Source organism: Mustela erminea, chromosome X, assembly GCF_009829155.1.
Source record: "Mustela erminea isolate mMusErm1 chromosome X, mMusErm1.Pri, whole genome shotgun sequence".
NCBI lineage: Eukaryota > Metazoa > Chordata > Mammalia > Carnivora > Mustelidae > Mustela > Mustela erminea.
Window position 1 is genome coordinate 112,387,562 of NC_045635.1, and position 27,275 is coordinate 112,414,836.

Sequence of the window (27,275 nt, forward strand, 5' to 3'; positions counted from 1 at the left end):
GGTGTGGCGTGTTGGTGCCAGACTGGACGCTCCAGGAGAATGGGGATACACGTGTCGAAGAAACCCACCTGTAGCTAAGAGTGGATGCAGTTGCTTCCTCTAAATCATGGCTTTCCTGATGCCCACCTTTGCAGTCTGACTCAGGGCGACTGCTGGTCCTGCCATGGCCTTGTCCCTGGAGAAGGGTGACAGACGACACGTCACATGGAGGGTTTCTCTTCGGGGGAAGTATTTTCAGCCCAATAAAGAGTAGGCAATGGAACTTTTCAAGATACCTTTTGTTCATTGGCGAGAACATGCTAACTCAAGATTTCCACATGAAGATTAGGCATTGGGAGTGTGTTGGGGAGGAGCGGTTTGACTGGGGCTCCGGTGAGGATTGATCCCCCACTGACAGGTGGGCTGGGAAGTAGGATTGAAGGACCTTATCGACGCCTGATGGGATTTTTCCCATACTGAACAGAAAGCTAGGCAAGAGGAGGGAAAAGCACTGCATGGTCACCATACACGAGGGCTTACAAAAAAAGACCCAATGCGTTTTTATTTGAACATTTATTTATTTTTTTTTCCAAAGAAATCCATGCAAAGGGAAAGAGAGAAAGAGAAAGGGAGACATGGTAACCATGGTCTAGCAACCAAACATAGGAAAATAATTTGGCACAACTTGAGTTTTTTTCTTTGCAAAAAGACGATCTATGCTACCACTAAAATTTACCTCCCTCAAAGACACCACTGATTTTCGAAAACACAACACACAGCTGGTCTTCTACTTGATGGCTGGAGGTATACAAGATAAAAAAATAGAAAAAAATAAGAAGGTGGCTCCCTTTACAGAGGAAGACCACGGGGGGCCGCCAGGCAACAAGGGTGCTGCCAGGCAGAATGGGCGCTGTGCACTGGGAAGTCAGTGCACCAGCAAAAAGAAGCCCACTATGTAGATGGCCAAGCTGGTGAGAACCTTCAGTGGGGAGTGGCCGTTCCCCAGGTTGTGAGAGGCTGCTATCTCGTTGTCCTTCTGATTCACGTGCTGCTTGCTTCCAGGCGCCTCATCCACATCCAGATCATAAGCCAGTTCTGCCGAAAAGAAAAGAATCAATTCAAATTCGGGATGCCCCACAGCCTCGGGGGTCCGCTAGTCATAGCTTAAGTGGTCTCGACCGCTGGGGTGCCCCAGCTTTTATGGAAAGGAAGGGCTCTGGCTGAGAAGGAGCTAGGGCTGGGTGCATGGGGTGTCTGTTAGAGGAAGGAGATGGCCAGAGGGGTTCCTTCCCGAGGAGGCACCAATGGCAAGAGGCTGGCTGCTCCCCTCTGTCCTTCAGCTCCGCCCACCCACACCCCAGGGTGCAGGTCAGGAGTTCCCCGCAGTCTCCCCCCAGGCAAGGCTGTGCCTGAAGGTCACTTTCACCAAATCTCACTGGTATGGAAACGTAAAGCGTTGGGTGGATGCACTCTGTGTGTGCCTTTGTGTGTCTGTGTGTCAGTGGGGACGTGGCGGGGGGAGGGGGGATGGTAGAGACTCCAGTGTGCCTCTCCTGGGCCCTGTGTCCCCTAGATTTTCTCCTTGAAACCTCGCTTGAATTAGAATCGAGGATAGGGTAGTTTGCCATTGAAAGTGGTTTCATTTTTCCCAAATACTTCTTTTTTGATTTATGTTGTCTTTTCGTCCCCCCCTCTACAACACACACATGTACACACACACACAGCAAAACTGACCTAATGCATAGGATTTAAACTGATACCAAGCAAAGACCAAGGAGAGGCCAATGGGTAAGGGCTTTCCTTCTTTGACCACCTTCCATTTATGAAATATGTTCAAGATTCTGAAAAGAAGTTCAGATGTTGGTGCTGGCCTAAGGCAAACGTCTCTCAGAAGGCACATCTGAGTAGATGGTGGTTTGTCAGGCAATCCAAGATGGCCAGCCCTGGCCCAGAGGCCAGCTTCCTTCAGCTTTGTTTGTCCAGATTTAGAACTCAGATCGACGCCCTTGGCTTTTCTAGACTCGGTTGCCAGTGTTTCTATTTCAATAGCTTGGGAAGGGGGTGTGATGTGAGTGCCCTCACCAGCCAACTGTCCCGTGGCCAGCGGAGCCGGAAGGATCCCTCAGAGACACTGAGATACAGAGCAACAGGCCCAGAGGAATGACTGGGATGCTACAGAGGGAAGGAAGGAAGGGGAAAGAAGGGCTCCTCTTACAAGGGATGAAACACGCAGTAAGTCACAGGAAGAAAGTGTGAGGACTCAGCTGGCCCAGGACGCACACAGAGCAGGGCCTGGGACCAGGGCTGTTGGGAGGCTGGCAACGGTTAGAGCAGGCTGCAAGGTCCAAAAAGGGCTACCGTAGTTTTGGCGGCCCCCAGCAATGATGAGGGAAAGAAATTTCCGGCCTCAACTGGAACAAGATTTTACGGTCAGCCTAAGATAATATATCAAGGTTTCCTTAATTGCACGTGTTTGATACCTATACAGATCAACTTTTTCTCTTAGTTTACTAACTATATTTCTTAATGCATGACAGTTCATATGCCTTGCCTTTGTAGCTGATGGGTATTTCTTTTTTTTTTTTAAGATTTTATTTATTTATTTGACAGAGATCACAAGTAGGCAGAGAGGCAGGTGGAGAGAGAGAGAGAGGAGGAAGCAGGCTCCCTGCTGAGCAGAGAGCCTGATGTGGGGCTCGATCCCAGGACCCTGAGATCATGACCTGAGCTGAAGGGAGAGGCTTTAACCCACTGAGCCACCCAGGCACCCCTGTTGCTGATGGGTATTAAGGTTTTCCCTCTTTTGTCATATTTAGTACAAATTATGTTTCTATTTTGTGGTTGACTCTAGTTTTCATTGCTGTACAAAGAAACCGTGTCCTACCTTTTAATATATATGAATCTGACTACATTTTGCTTCTCTAAAGCTGAGAAAGTTGTTCTCCCGGAGTGCCAAGAAGAATTCAAATCAAATTTTCCAGAGAACCCTCTTACTCAGGGAAAAGCGACTCGACTGACTCTAATCTGGGTTCCCTCTCCCCACAAAATAAATACACACGAAGAAAAGCAAAAGAAGAGAACAAAGAGCCACGCTCTATTTGGAAGTCAGACCACTCTCTTGGAAAGGCGAACTGTGCGCAGCGCACAAGAGAAGGCCAAGGTCAGCACAGGCTCAGGTCACGATCGGGTTTCAACCAAGTTGAGAACACATATGGCTCTAGCTGTTGAAAGCCCAGCCTTGAGTCTCGAGGCGACTTCTCAACTTCAATGTGGAGTATTTTTAGGGTTGACCTGAATGAGCGAGCTCTTAGCCTTTCGGATTCCTTTTCTGGATATGCCCCTTGTCCAACGTCAAGATGAAACAACATCTATTCACGTGACCACTCAGCCCTTGTGCTATTTATCTTGCTCCTCAAATAATCCGTGAACACTGGACAGCTTCACATCCTAGAGCAGTTACGGTAAACCTAGCAGAAGCTAAGCCCAGAAGCTTCGAATCTTCTTTGCCACCAGAGACCTTGTTTTCTATTTCTGTCTCTTGGACCCTATGTTTTGGAGTTATAAAAATGATGACCAGAAAAAAATATATATATAAATAAATAATGACCAGAAAAAGAAAAATGGCGACCAGGTAGAGTCCTCATCGTGGGCTGGGCACTGTGCTAAGCTATTTATATACATTATCTCATTTAATTTAACCTTTCTCAGCAATGTTGCGAGGTAGGCATTATAATTCACATTTTACCAACCAGGAAGCTCCAGCTCAGGTTCCTTTTTTGGCCCATATTTACACAGCTGGTAAGTGACAGGTCAGACTCGGAACCTCACATGAAGCTATACTGTCTTTTGAACAATTTTGTATATCAAATAAACTGTAATGATTAAGTAGTAATGGATTCTTTTCATGAAAAAAAAGTCGCCTCGATTAGTAAAATATATATTGCCAAAGAGAACTCAAGAGCATGAGAAAAGTCAGTGTTTCCACATAAAAGTGATCACATACTTGACTGAGTAGCCTTATTCCACTTTGTGCAATCCCAAAAAGAGCTCTGGGTTTGGGGACCGAGAAGGAAAATTACGTCCCTTCAATTTCCCTGAAGAAATCAGCAGTGGGCCACCATCATGGAGATTCGAGACGAAGGGGACAGCCTAGCATGACAATGAAGCATTATGACAGGCAGAGGAAATAGGGTTTGGGTCAAAAATAAATGTGGATATATTCCTGGACAAGGGAGATATGACCCAGTTTAATTCAACAAACTTAATGGTAGCCTACAGTGTCCCAAGTGTGGAGCCGGAAGGCTGGAGAAAGACTCAGGACCTGCCTTCAGGAACCCCACATTCTGACATGGAAAATGGACCGATAGACAAACCAACTAGATACTTGGCAGAAGGCAGTAAGGGCTCAGACAAAGGCACAAGCAAAACACTATGGGGAGAGAAAAATTCCAACTAGAAGGATCTGGGAAGACTTCTCAGAACAACTGGGATACAGTCAACACCACGAAGGTTGGGTGAGACCATGGCGGAACCCAATGAGCCGAGGGTTGAGCTTGGGCAAAACCATTAATATCAGAGAGTGGAGGCAGGCCCTGGTCAGTAGAAGAAAGTAGCCTCTATGATGGGGGGAAATTGGGTATATGCTGTTGGTGTGTGTGTGTGTGTGTGTGTGTGTATGTGTGTGTATGTGTGTGTGTTGCATGGTGGGTGATAAGAGGTAAGGCAAGAAGGACAAGTAAGGGTTAAATGATGGTAGATTGGGAATGCCAAGACTCTACTCTGTGGGCAACAGGGATCCATTGAAGGTTTTGAAGTACGAAATCTACTGATTGGTGTTTTTTAGAAAGGTCGTTGTTAAAAAGAGTTTGGAGGACAGCCCTAGGTGGGAGAGAGTTGTCAGACATCTTGTCTTGGAAAAAAACAAGCCTGTGGGAACAGTATCTGGGGATCAGCCAGTAGCAAATATGAATTTAAAAAAAAAACCCCACAAAGGAGCTAAATCTACACCAAATCAAAACTTTCTCATTTTGCTACAAACCAGATCTATTATGGGAGTCATCTTAAACCATTCTCTTTTAAGTCATTCATATTTTTATGTTTATCAGTGATATTCCAGAACATATCTTTGCTGTATTATGTACATACTGTAAAAGGCACATAAATTGTTTCTACCTTACAGCTGATTGTCAGTGAGAGCTTTTGGGGCCAGCAAGGAGATTTTCACACAAAATCGGAAAATCGGTTTCTATTTGTTATCAGTTTGCCTATACCCAGAGGGTAGACCCAACAATCTATACTCATTACATGCTCAGCCCTGACTCTCATTTTGCCTTCCTCAGTGCTGCACATCAGATGCTCTCTTTATATTTATTTATTTATTCACATTGGAACACTCATCCCTGAAATATTTTTATCTTACGTGCAATGAGTTGGCATTAAGGTAGGCACCAGGGATATAGCTGCAGTTAAGGCAGGTATCTTGGAAGGATAGATATCAAGGAGGGTCACATAATCCAACTTCATGAAGCCCATTTCCTTAGCGTACCGATGGACACACTGATGGATGTACTGACGGACACAGTGCCGACACATAGGCCGTACTTCTGGATCAGATGGTACCAGTTCAAGGAGACATGGCAAGAACAAGAACCCTGGGGCGCTGGGTGGCTCAGTGGTTTAAGCCTCTGCCTTCAGCTCAGGTCATGATTCCAGCGTCCTGAGATCGAGCCCTGTGTCTGGCTCCCTGCTCAGTGGGGAGTCTGCTTTCCCCCCTCTCTCTCCCTCTGTGTATGTTCTCTCTCTTTCTAGCTCTCACTCTCTCTCAAATAAATAAAATCTTTGTAAAAATTAAAAAAAAAGAAAAGTTTTTCTGAGCTGGGCAAAGCACTTTGTGGGGAACCCTCCAACCTTAGTGGAGTTCCCAGGGCAGGCTGTCCCATCCGGAGAGTCTAGAGCCCTGGACTCCAGGCCTGGCTCAGCCACTGTCTTGACTAGTTCACCCTGGGCAAGTCATTTCCCTCTACTCTGGCTGCCGGTCGTCCCATCTGCCCCCATCAGGGACTACATGTCCTTCTAGTGTGAGTTCTCTCAGATTCCCAGGCTCTCGGGGCCCAGGGGGGGACGCGGTCTGTGGCAGGCTGCAATCTTCCCTTCGCTCACAGGAGCGCAGGGACTGCCCCAGCAGAACCTCCCGAAGCAAGTAGGGGAAATGAGTTGCTTCCCTTGGGCTGTTCCTCAACTACCAAATTCTTGAACCTTCTTTCTTCTTGCGCTGCACTAGGCTCAGATCAAAGACGCTGGTGATCAATAAATCTGCCCTGGACTGTTTGGCTTTTCTTTAAACCTTGGTGGAAAAACTTGCACCGAGGCCCGCGCTAGCAGACCTTTGGGGAGAAGTTACTGGACCCGGCGCGCATCAAGCCCGCAGGCACAGGCAGCCAGTGAGAAGAGCCCGCGGGCCCTCCGAAGCCACCGGGGTCTTGGGCGCGTAACGGGATGCACGTGCTTGTCCTCTGATGGCGGGCCATCAAGGAGAGCGGGGCATTGCCATGGGGGCCTCGCCCACAGCGGCAGGCAGACCTCGAGGGCGAGCCGGCAAGGAGAGCTGGTATCACGGTACCAGGGGAGAGAAGGCTGCTGCAGAGCCAAGCATGGGGGTTTCCTCCTGCTAAGCCTGCGCCGGTGGCTGGCTTCAGTTGGCCCCTAATGCAGCAACAGAGCAACACTGCTTGCCCTGTGTTTTCCGCTTGCTGGGCACAGTTGGCTCTCAGGACGAGGATGTGTGAAACCTTCAGTACATGGCTTGGTAGGCCCCAGGGGTCGAAAGCAGGGAAGCCTCTGGAGGAATCATGTGCCTTGATCTCCACGGCTCGCTCTGCCGCCCTCAGGTGCTGCCATTCACTTCGGAGTCCCATTCAGATGGGGGTTTCCCGGCCGGCCGTGTCCACACCACCAGCCGCCTGCCCCGGCCGTGTCCATACTACCAGCCGCCTGCCCCGTCAACCCCTGCTCCTCTGTGAACTTTCAGGTGTGAAATGACTCCTTGGACTTGAAAGCAGAAGAGGGTGACTTTGCTAATGACCCTGGGGTCTCTGGGAGTCTAGATTTTCTTCTTCATCGATCAGATGAAAGAGGCTGGCTGCCGGGGTGGGGGTGGGGCGCTCTGAGTTTTAATTGGTCTAATGGGACTCCTCTCCAAATGGACCCATTGCACAATGTACCTTCTTTTTCTTTCTTTCTTTCGTTCTTTTTTTTTTTTTTTAAGATTTTGTTTATCTATTTGACAGAGAGACACAGTGAGAAAGGGAACACAAACAGGGGGAGAGGGAGAGGGAGAAGCAAGCTTCCCACTGAGCAGGGAGCCCGAACTGGGGCTCAAGCCCAGGACCCGGGGATCATGACCTGAGCCGAAGACAGACGCTTAATGACTGAGCCACCCAGGTGCCCCAACAATGTGCCTTCTTGACAAACAAGGGGAGCTGCCGATTTTGCAGACCGTAGATTCGGGGAAGAACCCGCCAGCCTCTTCCGGAAGAGGGCCAGGCAATGAGATGTCCACTTCATTGCCTACAGCTGGTTCCAGCCTATAAAACACCCTCTGGGCTGTAGAGCAATCACAGTGGGTTTCCCCGGGAGTATAGACATGGTCTCCTCCTACAGGCGTCTGTCGCCCAGGCCGGGCCATGTGTGTCAGCAGGGTACACCGCAGCGGGCTGGGGCTGCCTAAAGCCATGGCCTGCTTTTTCCTAAAGACAAAGAGGGGAGAGCCCCCCCCCCATCTTATACTAAAACACGCAAGGCTGCGTGATGGACGACAAATGCACTCTCGGCGAACTCATGGTATATACACCGCACGATGTCTCACGTTTACGAGGACCATCGGGTTCTGGCCCAGATTCTGAGAAACGGGCTCACTTTCACTCCTCACCGATGTCCAGGGTCCTTGGGGAGGAAGGTCTTAAAAGCACTGGAAGCATCTTGGGTCATCTGTGCTTTGTACGCTACTCAACACTGGAAACTACGACTCACATGTTCCTCATGAATGACTTAAGGTAGGCTTTTCTAAGACAACTGCCTCGCTGAGAGGGGAGACCACCACAGTAACGGCCCTTATGTGGTGTTCCAATCGCTCAGTTTACGGATACAAAATGGTGGGGTGCCTGGGTAACTCTGTAGGTTAAATGTCTGACTTCAGCTCTGGTCAGAGCTTGGGGTCATGGGGTTAAGCCCCGCCTGGGGCTCCCTGCTCAGCAGGGAGTCTGCTTCTCCCTCGCCCTCTGCCCCTCCCCCCTCTCCTGCTTGTGGTGTCTCTCTTTCTCTCTCTCTCTCTCCCTCTGACATAAATAAATCTTTTTTTTTGACATAAATAAATCTTAAGAAAAAAGAAAAAGAAAATGAATACAAAATGGTTTCTGGGGATCTAACTACGACTAATGCTTCACTATTGCATTTAGCCATTAAGAAAGGAACAAGCAAAAATATCACCTAATCCCTTTAGAAATTAAACCATTTTACTATAGAACCTTATTATAACGTGGGCCACTACTATACTTATTTAGATACATCATGAGTCAAGCCATATTCCCAGAAACAGAACAACTGTGTCCTAGAAACCCTGACAGCGGGAGTGGGTGGTGTGGGTGCCAGCCCTCCTCCACGGGCCCCAGAATTATCGCCACCTTCCCCAGGAGTGTCCCGACTCCTCCTCTCATGTCTGCAGATCCTTCTCACCCAGGGCTGCCTAGCGGCTCCACGGGAATCACACCTCACCACAGCCTTCACTTCCCACGGGAGAAATGACTTCACCCCGTGGGACGGAGACACGGTGCCCCAAGCTCCAGGGGAGAAGATTCGAGAACAGGCTTAGAGAAGGCGAGGGAAGAGAACATTGTCAAGAGGGGAGGGTTCGTGTCGTCCGACGTTTATGGAGAGGTAGAGCAATGTAAGGAACCAAGAAGCTGCTACTGAAAGTGTCAACTACATTGTTACAGGAGACTCTGGAGAGAAGTTCAGTAGGGCTGCTGGGTGAGAGAACAGAGTGTCTGGAGTTGAGGAGAGAGCGGGAGCTCATATGGGTTCACAGAGTCCTGATCAGCCTTTGGAGAAACTTGAATGAGTGAAACAAAGCACTGTCACCCTGACTGTGCCCCAGAGACCGCGTCACGTTATGTCACTAGTCTGTACAACCACACCTCGTTAGAAGGTGCTTCCAGAGTGCCAACTCAAGACAGCCTTTGGAAATGCTGAATTCTTGTGATCCTTGATACACCGACAACCTCAACTAGACTCTCAGAGACTTGTGTACCAATGTCCACAGCCGATTACTCACCATGGCCAAATGGTGGAAGCAACCCAAGTGTTCATCAGTGTAAGAACGGATAAACAGAATGTGGTACATCTGTACAACAGAGTATCATTCAGTCACAGAAAGGAACACAGGACTGACACATGCCACAGCATATGTAAAACTTGAGAACATGAGGCCCGGGGGCACTGGGGTGGCTCAGTCAGTTAAGCATCTGCCTTCAGCTCGGATCATGATCCCGGAGTCCTGGGATTGAGCCCTGCATTGGGCTCTCTGCTCAGTGGGGAATCTGTTTCTCCCTCTACCCTTCCTCCCTGCTTCTGATTTCTCTCTCTCTCTCTCAAATAAATAAATAAAATCTTTAAAAACTAACAAACAAACAAACAAACAAACAAATGCGATGTTCAGTGAAAGAAACCAGTCACAAAATACCACATGGCATATGACTCCATTATATGAAATGTGCAGAACAGGTAACTTTTGGAAAGAGTGGTAATGGTTGGGTAACATTCTGAAACGTAATGATGTCCCTGAATTGTACACTTAGTGGTTTAAATGGCAGGTTTTATGTTACATACGTTTTACCATGATTAAAAAAAAAACCAAACCTATAGAAACCAAACAATAACGTCCTCTGGGGCAAATCCCAGTTCCTAAAAAAAATACTCCAGTATTTTACTTTGCAGAGAGCTGTGTGAACATACCCCAGACCAAAGCATCCACCCCCACACGGCACTCCTTCGGCGCTTTGAAAGTCAAGTAGTCCAAAAGAATTAAAATGGGTGGATACTTAGACACTAGCCCAGAACTGCAAATGTGACTTCTCAGTTGGGAATGGTGGAAAGAGGGCAGTTTGGGTCAAGGATTTTAATCAGAGGCTATTTTAAGAGAAATTTTTATACAAGCTCGGGAAACGTCCGTGTATTTCTGGGGCTCACACAGATGATGCTAAGCTGAAACCATATTTAAAAAACATCAGTGAACGGATACACTCTGTCTTCATTTCTTTAACAAAAACTTAATGGTTTAGATTCACAGAGCTCTGTTTACGATATAAATTTCAGGCATGACGCCACTACAGAGATATGCATCCCTGGGCTTTGAGGATATAGAAGGAAAACACAACATGTAGTTGTACTACATGTACTACTCATTGTAGTCAAATCCGATTGCTGGTGAGATGTAGGGGAGACTGAGGAAGGGCCTATGGTCCCTCAGAGCCCGGCCTCCAAGATCCTCAATGAAAAGCACCATGAGAGCATGTGGGGGCAAGGGTTTAGATCCTCTTGGATGGGAAGACCCAGAGTGTGGTAATCTTCCACTTTTAATAAGCCATGGTGGATCTTACCAAAAAATACACCCAAGAATCAACATGTTTGCAATGTCCTGGCAATGCCCAACAGCAGAGAAAATTATAAGTACAATAACGAATGGGTCCAAATGGCTGGAGTCCCTAAAAAACACTCGGCCCGGCTATGGGAACACTGCAGGTCAGAAATCGACAGCAGGCAGGTGTCCTCATAAGTGAAAGAGGGAAAAAAGCCTCCTTAAGTTGTTCCATCTGAATTTCTTCCTCAAAAACTCTCCAAGGGTGAAACGTCTCCATCATCGTCGGTGGGATTTGGGGAATTGAGGTTACTCCTGCCTCAATTCACTTGGAAGAACACATCATCAGGTTGGCTCCGTCTTCCTACCTTCCCATCTTTGGGTCTGGATTGCCAGTACGCCCCCGTTCTCACATTCACCCAGGCGATCCCGACTAGTTCTCGCTTTCCTTCAGCCCCTCTTGCCTCCCAACCCAGCCCCCCCCATAGTCCTCAGCTTCCCAGTGGAAGAAGATACTCTCTCCTCTCCAATGACCTATGGCTGTCCGGGAAGCAGGACTGTTCTAGACTGTGACAGCAGGAACAAGACAACGCCTCTTCCTAAATCACAGGTTGAATCACATCTGCCTCTTCCTCAGAATCCTTTGATGGCTCCCTACTGGATGTGAGATCAAGTCCTATGTCCTTAGAATGGCTTTCACCAGCGGCTCCTCATGCTCTCTTGCTTTCTAGTTTCCACTGCCCATATATTTCTCCAGGCACCATATACCAGAGTCATACCATACCATCCCATTCATTGTTTGCTGTAAAAGGCAAGTTCTTGGAAATTCCCATGTCTTTCTCCATACTGTTCCCTCAGCTGGGGTGGTCTTATATGATACCTCTTCCAGGAAGCCTTCCCATCTTGCCCCTGCCAAAAAAAATCCCTTCCGTCTCTGGCTCTTTGCTGGATTGTACTTCTTGTATAGCATGTCTCAGTCTGTCTCATAGGAGACTTAGTATTTCTACACTCCTGTCCTCGGCTAGACTGTGAGCCCCATCAAAGTAAGAAATAAGTCTTATTTATCCTGGGGGCTGCCACGCAGAACCTGGCAAGCATGGATGCTTACAGACATGTTTGTTGACTGAATGACTGACTGAGCCAACACATTATCTCATTCTCCTGAGAGTATAGGCAGGGGCAGGGCCACTCCCTTAGCAGATCCCCTTCCCGAAGGATCTCTCCTCCCGACCTGATGATTTTCCAAGGGGAAAAGAGTCCTGCAGAGCTGTGATGAAGACAAGACAAGGGCAGGGCGGCGGTGGGGAGGGGTGGCCCAGGCAGCAAACGGCAGGGCTCCAACCCTAACCTCTAGATTCCGAAGCCCCTACTGACAACAGCCACTTCTCCTTACCCCCAGAGTCAGTGCCCGCACTTGGGGTGCATGAGATATACAAAGATTACTTTCTTATTCCCTTTTGCTGCCTGGAATTTGATGCCTTGCTATGTAAGCAGCTGACACAAGCCGGCATTCCGTGGGCCATGCTGGGCAGGAAACAGGTTTTCTGGGGAGCAGGTTCCATTTATTTCTTACTTGGAAACTTCGCGATCGGGTTCCCATACCTTTGACCTCTGCCTTTGCACTGCCATCTACCCGCCCTGACCACGCCCTGCCCTTTTCCTCGCCACTGATTCCTAAGCCTTGGGGACTGTTGGTGATTAGAACTTCAGTGCCCAGCTGTGTGACATCAAAGTAGAGCTTCGTTCGGGAAGTCCTTTGCTTGGCCGTTATAGGACAAAGTAATGAGCCTTTGCTTGGCCATGATAGGACAAAGTAATGAGCCTTGCATCCCCGCCCCGACGCAGGCTGGGACCCTCACCCCTCGCAGAGCTCTGGGGGATGGCTGCCAGGAAAATACAGTTACATGCTGGCCTGGGGAGTAAACACACTGCCTTAACCTAAAAGTTCTGTGTTTTCATTTCCCCCTCTTTCCACTTCTCTATTCACTCCTTTTTCTCTTCCCAGTGCTCCTTAAACTCATTTCCTGTGTCCAATTATTCTCTCCTCTTCTGTCTAGTCCGCGCTCCACTAAGCATTCTCTGCCATCTCCACTGTGATGTTTCCCATACCCTCAGGCAAGGGGCAAGGCTGGAATCTTCTGGTGGATTTTGAATCTTAAAGATGCTTTTCTGTTCCTTTCCTACTTTGAACTGAAACCTCTCACCAGGGTTCTGTTTTTCTTTAAAAGTGGTTCTAGGGGCGCCTGGGTTGGCTCAGTGGGTTAAGCTGCTGCCTTCGGCTCAGGTCATGATCTCAGGGTCCTGGGATCGAACCCCACATCAGGCTCTGTGCTCAGCGGGGAGCCCGCTTCCTCCTCTCTCTCTGCCTGCCTCTCTGCCTACTTGTGATCTCTCTCTATCAAATAAATAAATAAAATCTTAAAAAAAAAAGTGGTTCTAGTATCCTCTTCCTTATTCTTATACTGTTTACCGCTCTGTGCCATTTCCCTGGTCCTGCCTGATCCACCCTCCCTCCTCCCCTGTACCCGCCCACGCCCCCTCTGTAATTTCCCTTCTTCGCACTCCATACCCATGCTATTTTATTTTTATTTTAAGTCATCTCTATACCCAGTGTGGGGCTCGAACTCATGACTCCAGGATCAAGAGTTGCATGCTCCACGGACTGAGCTGGCCGGGTGCCCACCATGCCAGTGTGGTCACTATTTCATGGCTTCATCTTTTCCTTAAGGGGAAAATGCCTTGGACTTAAATAAAGAATATTCTAACAATTTGTGCAATCTGAAAATTGCATAGCCTGGCCCGAAACAGTGAGCTCTATCTCTGGAGGTGATCTCAGAATGTGTGGACAGCCATTTGGTAGCGGTATCAGTGAGGGGGTTCAAACATAGAATGACGGTGAGGTGAACAGTATCCGAACTAGTATCTGAATAGTAACTGAACTCAGGAACTGTTTCTACTGAATCTTTTCCCCACCACTCTTGAACAGTTAACTGTAACTCGCAAGTGGTAGAAGTCTTGCTCAAAGCCGCCATAGCATGGGATCACTCAGGATCCGCAGGAAGAAAAGAGGCATCAGGTGGAGAAAATTCATTTTGGGAACATGATCAGGACATAAGTTGGAAGGACCCACAGGGGAAAACAACTGAGGACAGAAAGCTGGATAACCGTCATACAAATAGCCTGTGGGCCTTAGAACAAAGAAGGCAAGTCCAGAGGGAGGCCAGGAAAGGTAAAACGATGCCAAGTTGCCCAAACTCACAGCTATAAAGATGTAAGAAGGAAAAGGGAAAATTCTCCTACAAAAGGTGGCAGCCAGATCACTAAGCAGGAGTAGAGGAAGAAGCAGGAAGATATTAAGCCAAAATAAAAAGAAGCAGCACCAAGCAAGAAATGAGTATTTAAAAAAAAAAAAAAAATATATATATATATATATATATATATATTTGACAGAGAGAGATCACAAGTAGGCAGAGAGTCAGGCAGAGAGAGAGAGGGAGGAGGAAGCAGGCTCCCTGCCGAGCAGAGAGCCCGATGCGGGGCTCGATCCCAAGATCCTGAGACCATGACCTGAGCCAAAGGCAGAGGCTTTAACCCACTGAGCCACCCAGGCGCCCCAAGAAATGAGTATTTTAATGAAGTAGAGTCAAGAGCGGACCCAGTTCTTTATAACTGAGAAGGGGGCAGGAATTTGGGGTAATGTCTTTACCTACCTACGGGATACACCGAATGTGCCTGTCAACTAAGACAAACGCATCCTGCTGTTGGCCAAGTGCAATGAAGGAGGGAAGCAGGAAAGCATCTGAGAAGAACCAGGTGTGGGCATAATAGAGTCATCAGAAGATGAACAATGGGTGAAAAGAGGAATGGGGATTCAGGAGGGCGCTTGTCACGATGAGCACCGGGAGAGTGTGGAAGCGTGGAATCCCTCTCTGGGACACCCGAAGCTCCTATTACCCTGGACATGAACTATACTGGAAGTAAAACCAAGATTAAAAAAGAAAAGAAAATGAATGATGGCATGTCAGAGTGAACAGGCCTTGCATGGCCAATAAAGATGCCATGTTTAAACACATCAAAATGCAATCAACAACAATAAAAGGTGGAACTGGGGCCTTAGAGCCTGGCACCCTAAACTTCTGCAAACAGATGCTAAAAAATGATGGAAATAAACAGAGCAGGTCCTCTGCAATTATCCAAAGGGAAACAGGGACTAGGGTGGTAATATTCATTGCTTGGTGAAAAGCAAATCAAATGCAAGGTAGTTTCTGGCACTGGGAGAGGGTGGCAGAGAATCAGGATGTGGCATCAGTCTCTTTAATGTGGCATTAGTCTCTTGTGACTCCTGTCATTTTATCTCATGGGGCCTTTCCCAGCCGGTTAGGAAGAGGAGAGTAGACTGGAAAGTTCTCCCTTGGAGTCATAGGCTGCTCCAAACGAAATTCCCATGCGTTGTTTTGTTGTGTTCTCTCTGTCTCTCCCTTTTTTTCTTTTTCAACAACTTTACTGAGGTACGGTTTAAATACTATACATTCACCCATTTCAAATTCATTTCCAGCGAACAATTTATTCAATGATTTTCAGTGAATTTAGCAAGGTGTGCAAACCGACATCCTAATTCCATTTCTGAGCATTTTCATCAGCTCAATAAGATCCCTCATGCCAGGTTACAGCTGAACCTTCGATGGAGTCTTTTCCCTTTGAGCTCTCTTCCAGCGTCCAATACCACTGGCCACTCTCTATTTTGAAGCTTGGCCTCCCCTCGGTGCAGGCTGTCCTCTGCCTCTAGGGACCATTCTCAAATTCCTCTGAGAATCCCTGAAGCTGTTTTTCTTAAAGATGGGTGTTCTCTCTCATCTCTTCCTTGGCCCTTCGCTCTTCTTGCTTTATGCGTCTTCCCGAATGTTCTCTTCAGTGCCCCTGGCTTTGTATCACTCAGGAGGATTCCCAAATCTCTCTCTTTCTCGGACATCTCTCTGGAGAGCTAACTGCTCCCAGGCCATTTCTACCTAGACTGCTCTCTGGCAACTCAGACCCAACAAGCCACCAATGATGTGGCATTTCTAGTCCCTCAAGTGTCCAACTCCTGTCCTCCCCACCCCACCCTCTCCCCTCTTCCCCTTCCTGGTTTGGTGATTTCTTCTTACTGGCCCTCCGGTTGCCTAAGCCCCAAACAGGCAGGGCTTCCTAATTCCTCCTCCTTTTTCACCCTCTGGGTCTAATTAATGAGGCACCTGTTAAGTTCTCTGTCCTCACAACTTGGTGAATTCTCTCCCTGTGCATTGCCTTTGGACTGCTTAGATTAGGCTTGCGTTATCTCTCACCTGGGCCAGCAGCCTCCCTGTTTTGTCCCCATGCAAACCATGCTCCTGCACAGTTGATAGGGTCCTTTTATTTTGTTAATTTTTAAGCTACTCAACACGTGAATGCATTCTTGAAGCTAAAGGTTCAAACAACACCTGAGTCTATAGAGCAACAAAGAAAGCCCTCCACCCTTTCCACCTCCCAGCCAACAACTCCCCAGGGGCAGTGACTGGTAAATAAAGAAATACTGGTACTTTCCATGCATATGTATATGCTCCAATCTCTCGGAAATCTTTGTATATTAATGCACATAGAATGGTCCCATTTTTTTAACCACTGCAAGAAATTCCGTAGTATGAATTATCATCATTAGCTGTTTCCCCACTGAAAGGCATTCTGTTTGCACCTCACTCCTTTCGGACCGAACAACGCTGCAGTGGGCATCCTCTGACACACACTTGGATACGTGGTGTATTTCCAGAAGGTCTATTCCTAGGAGAAAGCTGGCATGTAGGCATGGAGACTGTATGGGAGCGAACTTGCAGGGCAGTACGACAGAAGGCGGGAAAGACTGGCTGGAGAAGATTCGAGAGAAAGGAGATGAATGAATTTTTCTTAAAAAGATAACGTGGAGGGGTGCCTGGCTGGCTCTGTTCATGAACCCAGGGTCCTGGTATAGAGCCCTATGTCGGGCTCTCTGCTCAGCAGGGAGCCTGCTTCCCTCTCTCTCTCTCTCTCTGCCTGCCTCTCTGCCTGCTTGTGATCTCTGCCTGTCAAATAAATAAATAAAATCTTAAAAAAAAAAGATAACGTAGAGGCTATTGAGATATAGGATGGTATTAGGAAATCTTTGGGGAAAAAAATCATCTTAGAATGTGATCACCCGAATGCAACAGCTATTAAAAAAAAAAAAAAAAGACCTGGTTCATTTAAAACAAACTATGCCTTTCCAAGCTATGACAAATCTGGCTGGGCACGAGGGCCATGAAGACAAGCTATAAGTCCAGTAACCCATGGGTGAATGCGAGTTGGCAATGGAACGCGTTCATCACGAAAACCGGTTATTACCCTGAACTACAGAAACTGAACTACAGAAACATCTTCCTGTTGCTTTTCATTTTGCTTTTCCCGATTTTAGGTGGATGTTGAGAAAACGTCTCAGAGAAGGGAATCCAGAGAAAATAGGTCTTTTGATGAATTGCTACAGAAAAGATATTTATCTGTTGCTGATGTGGGAAACAGAGGCAGAAGAAAAGCTATTAAATTTCCTTACTACCTAGAGCCCGCTGACAAGTCCTTGAAACAGGCAGAGTGACATTCCTTGAGGGACTCAACTGCCTCTACCTTAATACTCTGCTAAGGGCAAAAGGCAATCCTAGCCTGACCACCCCCCACCCCAGCCCAGGATCCTGTAAGTCTGCTTTAACATATAAACATTCCTTTGGAAAGTTCCTTTATCTCTAAACCCTCCAAGATACATGCTGGCAATCATTCCCCAAGCATATGGCCCACTGATATACATCTGAAGGGTCTCATGACTAAGGTTTTATTCGACGGTAATAAATGACCTTTTCCCAACAACAGCTAGCCCCGTCAAGGTGCTGGAAACCTTGCTTCCAAAATTCCTTAGAGACTTAAGCTATCCCTGAACCCTCCCAACTTGGAAGTACATAATGGACCACTCCTCACAGCCCCCAACCCCGGGGGAGCAGCAGCAACAACTCCTTCTGCCCAGGGGTCCTGTCCTCGTGATTTAATGTGCTTTAATAAACCACCATTTTGCACCAAAGATATCTCAAGAATTCTTTCTTGGTCATTGGCTCCGGACTCCACCCCACTGAACCTCACTTATATTCTAAAACTTCAGCAGTGACATGTGATTCACTTCCAAAAGTAGTGACATTTCGGTCCCAAGATCCAGTTGGCCGAGATTTTTTAATGCCGCAATAAGTTCGTCGCTCAGCCAGACAAGCCCACAACCACGTACGCAGCAAAGCAACAACGGAAAGGGAAAATCAAAATGAGCAAACTGTAATTAGGTATGCAATGTCCCCAGAGAAAGCAATTTGCTAAAGGGATTAGCACCATTAAAGATGCATTCTCCTTAAATAGAGCTTGTTTTCTTCAATTGATTTGTCCCAATCAGGTCTCCCCATGTTCCTGCAAAAATTCTGTTGTCTGCTTCATTTCTCTGCTGAGAGATTAGAGGAAGTAAATTGAGCTTCTCCCGTCACTACGATTTCCTCCCAAATGGAAGAAGTATTAACAGAGGGCCATAGAGACAGATTACAGTTTAGGTCACCCCAGGGAGAGATCCAAAGCCCCCTTTTGACTAACAACAAGGTAAGTTAATCCTCAAATCTTTCTCCTTCGCATTAAGCCTAAGACCAAGTTTACGAGGCCTCCTTTTCAACCTGATTTTTGTTGGTTTCATCTTTCTCATGCCCCAGCTGCCAGGCGGGCGGGCAGGCAGATGGACAGGCGGACAGGTGGACAAGCAGCAGCACTCAGAGGATGAGGGGCCTGGACCACAGACTCCAGCAGCGTTCATCACCGGCCAGTCTCCCTCTGCCTCCCTCTTTCACCTCCCTTTGTTCTCTTTTCTCTATAGCTTCCTTCCCTGAGACCTCCTGGAACCTTGCCCTTTCCAGGGTAGCTTTGTGTGTGTGGTGGAGGGAAAGAGTGTTGAAATGGATCCGATTCTGGGTCCTCGTCTTTGCGACCACGACCTGAGTCCTTCCGAGGCTGTTCGGTTTAACTGTGTTCGCACAAGTAAGGCCTGGGAGCGGAGGTGGCTGCCACGGGAGTGGGGAATGGGGGGGTCTGGGTGAAGCCTGGTGCGGTCAATGTCATGCGTCAGTGAAACACTCGGGCGAGGGCTAGGAACATTTATTGATGTCCCAGGCCCCAGGCAGGCCAGTGGAGACAGGAGAAGACCCCAAGTCTGCCCTCGATGAGCTCCTTGTGCTACTGGGAGGATGAGATGGTTGTACCAAAACAACAACAACAACAACAAAAACCAGAAAAAACTTGTATCCAGGTTGGAATGGGAGGAGTGAGGAGCGCCCCAAGAGAGGCTTGAACCAAGTGCAGGGGCAACTCAGAACAAGAGGGGAGGGCGTTGAGGGCTGTGAGCAGGGGAATCTGGGGGAGCGGGGTCCATGGTCCTTTACTGCTGGGCCTGTAAGCAGAGAACACTGTTGTCACTGCTTCTCCAGTGCGTTAAGAGGTATGATGTGACTTATAAACCATCATGGGCTCCACAAGCACGGTGTTTTTGTTCTTTGGGAACACCATGACTGCTAGACCTTTCTCAGAAGAAACGTTGCTCAGGAACCCAAGCAAACCTCTCGTGCTTTCACACGGCCCCCCACTCCCTTTTTACATCCATGCTCCCATGCTCTGTCTCTCATCTTTATTGTCTGGAGACCCAAAGTGTTCAGGGAAGGATTTTAGTCGGTGACTGACAGGAAATACAAGTCAGTCACCCGGGGGCCTCCCGTGCAGAAGGAGTGGGTCGCCGGCCATGCCCCCTTACGTGCAGGTTGGGGTTCCCGGCGCAGGACTAGGGCGACCGCAGCCACGCCCGCCTGGCCCGCGTTCCGTGTATCTGAGCACGGGCACGGTAGGGTGCAGCTGCTCTTCAAATGAAACCCTAAACCCTTTCAAACCCTCGGCAATCTTTCTACTTTCCCAGCTTGCAAGGCTCTGAAGATTTCCCTCTGTACATTTTTTCCAGCATGACGTGAGATGCTGGTTAGTCAAGAGCGATTTAGGAGAATGTCTTTTCAATGGAGACTCCTTCAAAACAGAGTTCCTTTTCCCCCTGGGGTTTTTGCCATTAGCTATCTGTCAGGTTATTTGCACATTTTATGAACTGCAGAGTGACTGGATTCCCACTTAAAAACACACAAACAAACTTGGATGGGTTACTGTGCCAGTCCCGATAATTGAAAGGAACACAATTAAAAGCCAGACAGAGATAGGGAAGGAGGTCAGGTGCCATGTGATAAGAAACTAACAAATCTTGTGTCTCACATCCTTATCCCTGCTTAAAGAAAGATACGAGAATTTACTTTGACAATGCCGGACAGGTCTGACTGAGGAAGTAAATACATACACTACTTTCCAAAGAGTTTTTGAGGGAGAGGCCCTACTGAGCTAGCCGTGATGGCCCTTCACCTCCACCGCCCCCCCCACCCAGCGCCTATTCTAAAATATCCACTCACCTTGAGTGAGAAGCACGTCCACTCCCGGTACTGGAGTTATGGGAAGGTTTCTCATCTAGTAGCTTGGTAAACAGAGGCTATCAGCTTGAATTACTTAAATTAGCAAGGCTAATGCCATGTCACTATTCAAAACTCTGCCAATTTGGAATTTCTTAATGGCCTCAGGAGAGGGAGTCTTTCTACATCCTACAATCTCTCTCCATTCTTACCTAAATTCCTTCTCATAGATGTTATGAATGGCCTGTTTTGTAGCCAACACAAACTTTGTCCAGTAAAATAATGTAAGGAACTCAGAATGAAAAGAGATTAGCTGTTCCTGGCTCCTGTGATTTTAAAGCAGAAATAACTTTGGCTTCTACTGATTCATAGACAAAGCTTGAAATGCAAAGCATGCTCAACTCGAGATTCAGCATGAAAAGGACCTTAAAATATGCCCAAGTGCAAGTAATGGACTTATTAAAGGGAAGAAAAGAGCTACTTTCACACACTCCCAAGCTCTTTAGTTCTGTCATATCAGTAATCTTGCTTAAGAATTTCATTCTATTTACATTTCTTCTCCCTTGAAATATCCTCAGGACTCATATGGCGTCAAATATTGAAGCTTGTAAGACGTTAATTTCTTTATGTTAATTAAGGGGAAAGCATGTAAAGTGGACGAGGGCTGCAACTCTGAGCCCTTGCAACCGTTTCAATAGGAATTAAAAAATCAGTTCAGGGGTTTTAATTGAACACCTGATCATTTGTCATCATAGATATTTGGGGAAGCCAAGTTCAAGTGTCTTCTTTGGACTCTTTTTGGCAGTGTTCCAGAGCAAGTGCATTTCCCCATTAGGGAATTCAGGGTTTATAGCTGATGACAGGACTCATGTGGCATCAAATACTGAAGTCTGTAAGACCTTAGCCTGGAGGTTTTCAAGCCACAGTACATAAAGCACGGAGCTCTAAAATACACACATGCACCCACACAGAGGCTTTCTGTTTCAACTTTCAGAGAACTCAAAAAGAATGGAAATCATGCCTGAAAAACTTTGGGGCATCTTGGGATATTTGTAGGATATCAAACAGGCACGGGAGTCCCGAGAACTTTCCCCAGCAGCATTCAAGAGAGTAGAGAGTGTCGTTCAGCTCCTCGGAGAGATAGGAAATTCTAGTCTTGACTGTCCCAAGATGCAGAATAAATTCACTCATGCCTGTGCCTCAGTGTCCACCTGCGGTGTCGTTAATGTAGTAAAGTAGGACTTAGATGGAATTTGCACAGGCAGGTCCATTTTGATTAGACACCAGTCTGTTTCCATAGGCTTAGTTAGAACCCCAGAACCACATGCGGGTGTCAGGATCCCCGAAAAGGCAGCGGGAGTGACTGAGTGTCCCAGGTTTCTAACCCTCTTTCTCTCACCTCCATTGGACCAGCCCCGCATGTGGCCACACTCCTTTAAATATGAGCTTTTGTTTGCTAATCTGCAAAATGGGCACAATACCACCGCCTTCACAGGACTGTAGAGGGAATGAAGAGATACTGCATGCATCCCAGTTTGTGGACCAAAGAGAGGGAAAGGGTTGGGAACGAGAAGGAAGAAAAGGGACAACAAAATCTGTCTCTGTCTCTGAAAAGGAGTAGGGGAGAATTATGCAAGGCTGAGTTTGGGTGTGTTTAAACTTTGTTCAGGAACCAATACATGAAGGTGGGCTACAAGATTCCAAAACCCCTCGAGGGAGAAAAAGCAAGCTGGCCATCTAATGCTAGGGACAGAAGACAAAAGAGCTGTTTTTGTGAACTTAACTTCCTTTTTTAGAAAGTCAGTCCTATTGATTTGTGTCTAGATAGCCTGAGTTTGAATACGCACAGTTGCTTGTAGTTAACATGAAAAAGGTTAAAAACATTCTGGTGGTGGCAGCCTGGGAGACCCAGCCGGTTGAGCACCCAACTCTTGGTTTCCGCTCAGGTTGTGATCTCAAGGTTGTGAGACACTGAGCCTCGTGTTGGGCTCCACGCTCGGTGAGGAGTCCGCTTGAATTTCTCTCTCCCTCTCCCTCTGTTCCTCCCCCCCATGCTTGCTTGCTCTCTCTTTCTCTGGAATAAATAAATCTTAAAAAAAAAATTCTTACAGATTCTGCTCAAATGGGAAAATAAAGAGCCAGTTACAGATCATAGTTAAAACTAAAGATATGAGGGACGCCTGGGTGGCTCAGTTGGTTAAGCAGCTGCCTTCGGCTCGGGTCATGATCCCAGCGTCCTGGGATCGAGTCCCACATCGGGCCCCTTGCTCCACAGGGAGCCTGCTTCTCCCTCTGACTCTGCCTTCCACTATGTCTGCCTGTGCTCGCTCTCGCTCACTCTCTCTGACAAATAAATAAAATCTTAAAAAAAAAAAAGAGTGGCAAAAAATTATAAAAAAACCCCCACAAAACTAAAGATATGAAATTTCTTTAAGTTTATTTATTTAAGTCATCTCTACACCCCAGGTGGGGCTCAAACTCATGACCCCGAGATCAAGAGTCACACACTCTACCTACCAAGCCAGTTGGGTGCCCCAAAACAAAATGTTTCCTTATATAAAGTTCCAGGAAGTATTTTTAAATGCCAGATCCTAGATTTTCAGATATAAATCAAGTTGCTACTCCTTACAGTTTCGTTATTCATAATAAATGAAAACTAGACCACTGGGCATATTTGAAATAACAAAGTTCAAATACTTGCATTTTCTTTTTGAGGCAGTTCAGTCTCCTTGGCTCTTCATTCTCTGATAAAGTTTCCCTAAATTTGGTTCCTCCATAGCCAGGACCCCAGGGTCCAGGCATCAGGGAGGATTGCATTCACACTCAACCCAGCTTTCTATCTCCACTGTGCACACCCAGACCATTTCCACAGATGAGGTGTTCCTCTGCCTTGGCCCTCTGTCAAGGGACTGGCCAACCATTTCCCACTCCCAGGCTGCTTCTTGGAGAAGAGTGTGCTAGAGAGATTAGGCCAATTCCAGATTATGGATTCTTTTTCTTAAAAAAAAAAAAGATTTTATTTATTTATTTGACAGAGAGATAGAGAAAGAGAGAGCAAGCGAGGGAACACAAGAGGGAGAAGTAGGTACCCGCTGAGCAGGGAGCCTGATGTGGGGCTCCATCCCAGGACGCTGGGATTATGACCCAAGCCAAAGGCAGACGCTTAACCATGAGCCACCCAGGTGCCCCCCAGATTATGGATGCATAACCTAGTAGAGCAATTAAGGAGATGAGAGGGATGGTAGGATCAAGTCGGGGATTTGGGCCTACCCTCTGGTGACCTGCCCCTGTCACTTTGGTCTGTTCCCATTTATCAACCTTGAACTCTGCTCTCAGCCCATCAGTTTCTTAGGAGAGACGGGTCCACAGAAGTAACTAGGATCTGTACACACTGAGAAATTTGATAGCCACATTGCTATTAATGCCTCCTTCTACCTGGGGCAAAATTGAGAAGACAAGTGTATCTTAGCTCCCGTCTTCACCTGACTGGCCCTGTGCCCTTCCTCATCCTCTGAAGAGACTGGGTGACTTCATGCTATTCCTAGCTGATTGGAGCAACCTTCCTGGGCTGGCGCTGCCCAACCAGTACCCGCTTCTCTCAACATGGCCTTCCCAAAGCCCTGGGTTTTGTTGAAGTGGCAACAGACAGCCATGGGCAAACCAGAGAATCTCATGCCTTTCCAGGGCTTCACATCATACAGTGCACCGTCCAAGAGTACAAAATAGACCTGAGAGGGAAGTAGAGTGTTTACCAATAAAGATCCCAGCCCAGGAGCTGGATGACATAGCCGCCGATACCAGCTTTACTACATCTCAACTCTGGTTTCTGGCAAGTGATGTAACTTCTCTGAGCCCTAGTTACCTCATCTGTAAAACAGGGTTGCTGTGAGGAGATGCAAAAGCTTTCAGCATGGTATCTGGCATGCAGTAGGCATCTAATAAATGTAGGCATTCCATGAAAAGGTGGACAGGGATGGAAGAGTCCCAACCTCCCTAGGCCCTCAAGGTGTAAAAGGCCTTTCAAAATCATAGGTCCTTAACTGTGCATGTCAGTGGGTTCAAGCTCTAGGGACCTTTAATTCTGGTACTGATTTTCATCTTTCTAAGGTAACAATTTACAAACTCTTTTTCCTCTTGGTGCTTCGTTTGGCAGATCCAACACAAATATGCTAATAACCCAAACCACAAGAAGAATGGCAGATGAACAACCAATAGAACCACTATGAAAATATCAGCCAGATGCTCTTCTTTCGACTGGTTCAAAGTTGCTAAGTCTTCATGCTGATGTCTCCTTTTTCAACAAATATGTTGCCGCAGATGGTTTATATCCTTTCCATTAAACTGTGGGATTTCACATGTATGGGCGGTGCTAGGCAAAGATGCAGAAACTGTCCCTTCTTTAATACCCTGCTATAGAATAGTCAGGCTTTCCAGCACCCACTGCCCCATGTTCTTCTCAGCTAGACCCCATGTTCCGCTCCTGACCCCCGACAGTAGCCTTGTAGGGACAAATAAAAGCAGACCTTAGGAGCTGTCAGATCACTGCTCTGAAGTCCCTAGTGCCTCACTGCTGTTTGTAGGATTAAATACAAACTCTTGGATTCTTTTGGGCCTTCCTTCCCCGTAAAGAGCAGGCACTGCCATACCTAGCTTCTTTATCCTCACTGTGCTAGGCGCAAAGAAGGTACTCAGTATAAATCTGAGAGTTGAGCTGAAAGGCCAGGCTGAACTGAATTCCCTCCCTCTGAGCACCTTCTCTTCATGCCTTCCACCTTCCCAAGTTAATGGTGATGAGGGAAGCCTCCCGCACCATCAGTAGGGCCTTGACACTCATACCCTCTGAATGCAATGAACCAGGGAGGAACTTGGGAAACGTGGAAGGTCACCATGAATGCTGGTTAAATAGCTCATCCCCAAGGGACTTGTAACTCTGGAGCCCTTAACAGATTTATGCTTTTTGGTTGAGCTGAGCCATGAAATGATTTGAGGTAAGAAGGAAAAAGAATTCCTGAGAGTGTAAGGAAGATAGCGATCTCAATGCAAATCCAAGCTCTACCCCTCGCTGACAGTAAGATGCTGGGAAAGTCACTTTATTTCTGTTAGCCCTGATTCTGTCATCTCTCAAGTGAGCATGAGGACCTGCCCCTCAAGGCTGCTGAGGGTGTTAAATGACAGCACTGATGCTAAGATACTCACAGAAGACCTGCTATCAGCGGCATCTCAATAAATACTTGTTGATCAAAACTGGAAGAGTGTTTAATTTTTCCAAACAAAGCAGGCCCACAACTGGACCAGCCACAAAGCTTTCTTTTTAATCACAAAGAGCTTACCAGACTCTGTCAGAACACTCCCAATGTGCAATGCTGGCCCAGTGGATTCTTCTGAAGGCTGCCAACTTCTTGGATAACATTGTGTCTTCTAGTAAGATGGATGGGCCATTTGTCTAGAGTACAGGTGCCAGGAGAGGGAGTGATGGATTCAGGTGTATAGTTCTGGAATTGTTACCTACTCCCAGACACCAGCAGAGTGACCCTTCTACGGAGAGGACACATGAAGCCTGACCTATACGCAGGCACTTCAGTTCACTGCACATGGCACTGGGGCTTGTTTGGGCTTTCCAATTTTGAATGATAATGATAATAATAATAATTAAAAATAATACTCCCAACATGGTGGTGATACAGAAATTATACATGGACTGGTACTGCTACTTTCGAAATCCTCAGCTGTGCTGCAACTAACCGAAGAAACCTACCAAGACCACGTGGAGTAACAGATTGAATGTAACATACACGGATAGCTACAGGTGTCCCGTGCAAGTAAAATATTCACCAGTTCATTTATGCTGGGGAAGGTGAGCTGACTCTAGGCCAAAACATGGTCTCAGATCTCTTCCTCCTACAGAGTGGGCCACATCTCTTCAACTTCACCTCCCCTCCCACGCCAGACACACAGAGTCCAAGGAGGCAATTCCACTGTACCCTGTGATCTGGCTCAACCCTGGCTTCCAAGCCAGAGAAAAAGATTTGTTCAAGCTAATGAATGATTAACAAACCGCAAAATCTTAAAGTGTGCCCAGATGCCAATTGCTCCCAAGTAGAGACAGGGAAGATAGAATAAAACTAAAAATGGAATCTTCCCCTTGCCTTCACCTACTTTCCAACCTCAGTGACTCCTAAGCAGGAATTGTCTCGAGTCAGAAAGGCAGAGGAAGGCCAATGAGTATTTCCCCAACACTACTCCAACACTGATGTCAACAGAAGGATGTAAGGAAAGTTTCCTTGTCTGGCAAGTACTTTCCATTTGGTCAAATACTTTGTGAATTCTTACTGCACACAAGGCCATGGGCAGAACTCTTGAGTTTCCTCTTTCTTTCTTTCTTTCTTTCTTTCTTTCTTTCTTTCTTTCTCTCCTCCCTCCCTGCTTGCTTTCCTCCTTTCTTCCTTTCTCTCTTTCTTTTTTTTCTTTCTTAAGATTTTACTTATTTGACAGAGAGAGAGAGAGAGAGAGCGCACAAACAGGGAGAGCTGCAGGCAGAGGGAAAAGCAGGCTCCCTGCAGAGCAGGGACTCTGACTCGGGACTTGATCCCAGGACCCAGGGATCATGACCTGAGACGAAGACAGATGCTTAACCGACTGAGCCACCCAGGCGGCCCAGAAGGCTGAGTTTCCCAGGTGAACCCTGTTTTTCCCATCCTGGTGTGATCGTGAGTGAGGGGGATGCATATGGCACCGAGACACAGTGTTGCATGTCCAGTCTGTCTCACCCACTAGACCTTTCCCATGGCTCCAAGAAAAGTGAAAAACACAGACTAAATGCCCTGAACACTTAAAAATTACAGCCAAATGTCTGGGTGTGCTCAAATCACACCCCACTGGGACAGCATCCTGCAATTCTGAGAACACAGTAGAGAGTTGCACATTTTGCCTGGGAAGGAGCAGACTCACATTCTCCTTGGCAGTCAGACCAATGATCCATAGCAGAGACCTTCCAGTTAGTTGAGTTCTCTGACTTATGTTTGAATCAATCCTTGCCTTTATCTCCTGAAAATGTAGTCAAAAGGTATTGACCAGTGTCTTTTGCCCTAAAGATTCTTTCCCCTTTCCCCAAGTAGGTACTCTTCTAAAGGAAATATAGA

General features: G+C 47.1%; 1 protein-coding gene across 1 annotated transcript in view; it reads right to left on the bottom strand.

Moving 5' to 3' along the window:
• Positions 1-678: 678 nt before the first annotated feature.
• Positions 679-27,275, bottom strand: part of GPC3 (glypican 3) — a 399,621-nt gene continuing 373,024 nt past the window's right edge. The window contains exon 8 of the mRNA XM_032329660.1: positions 679-1,074. Coding sequence (XP_032185551.1) covers positions 905-1,074 — 170 coding nt within the window. The 3' untranslated portion in view covers positions 679-904. The remainder of the gene's footprint in view (positions 1,075-27,275) is intronic.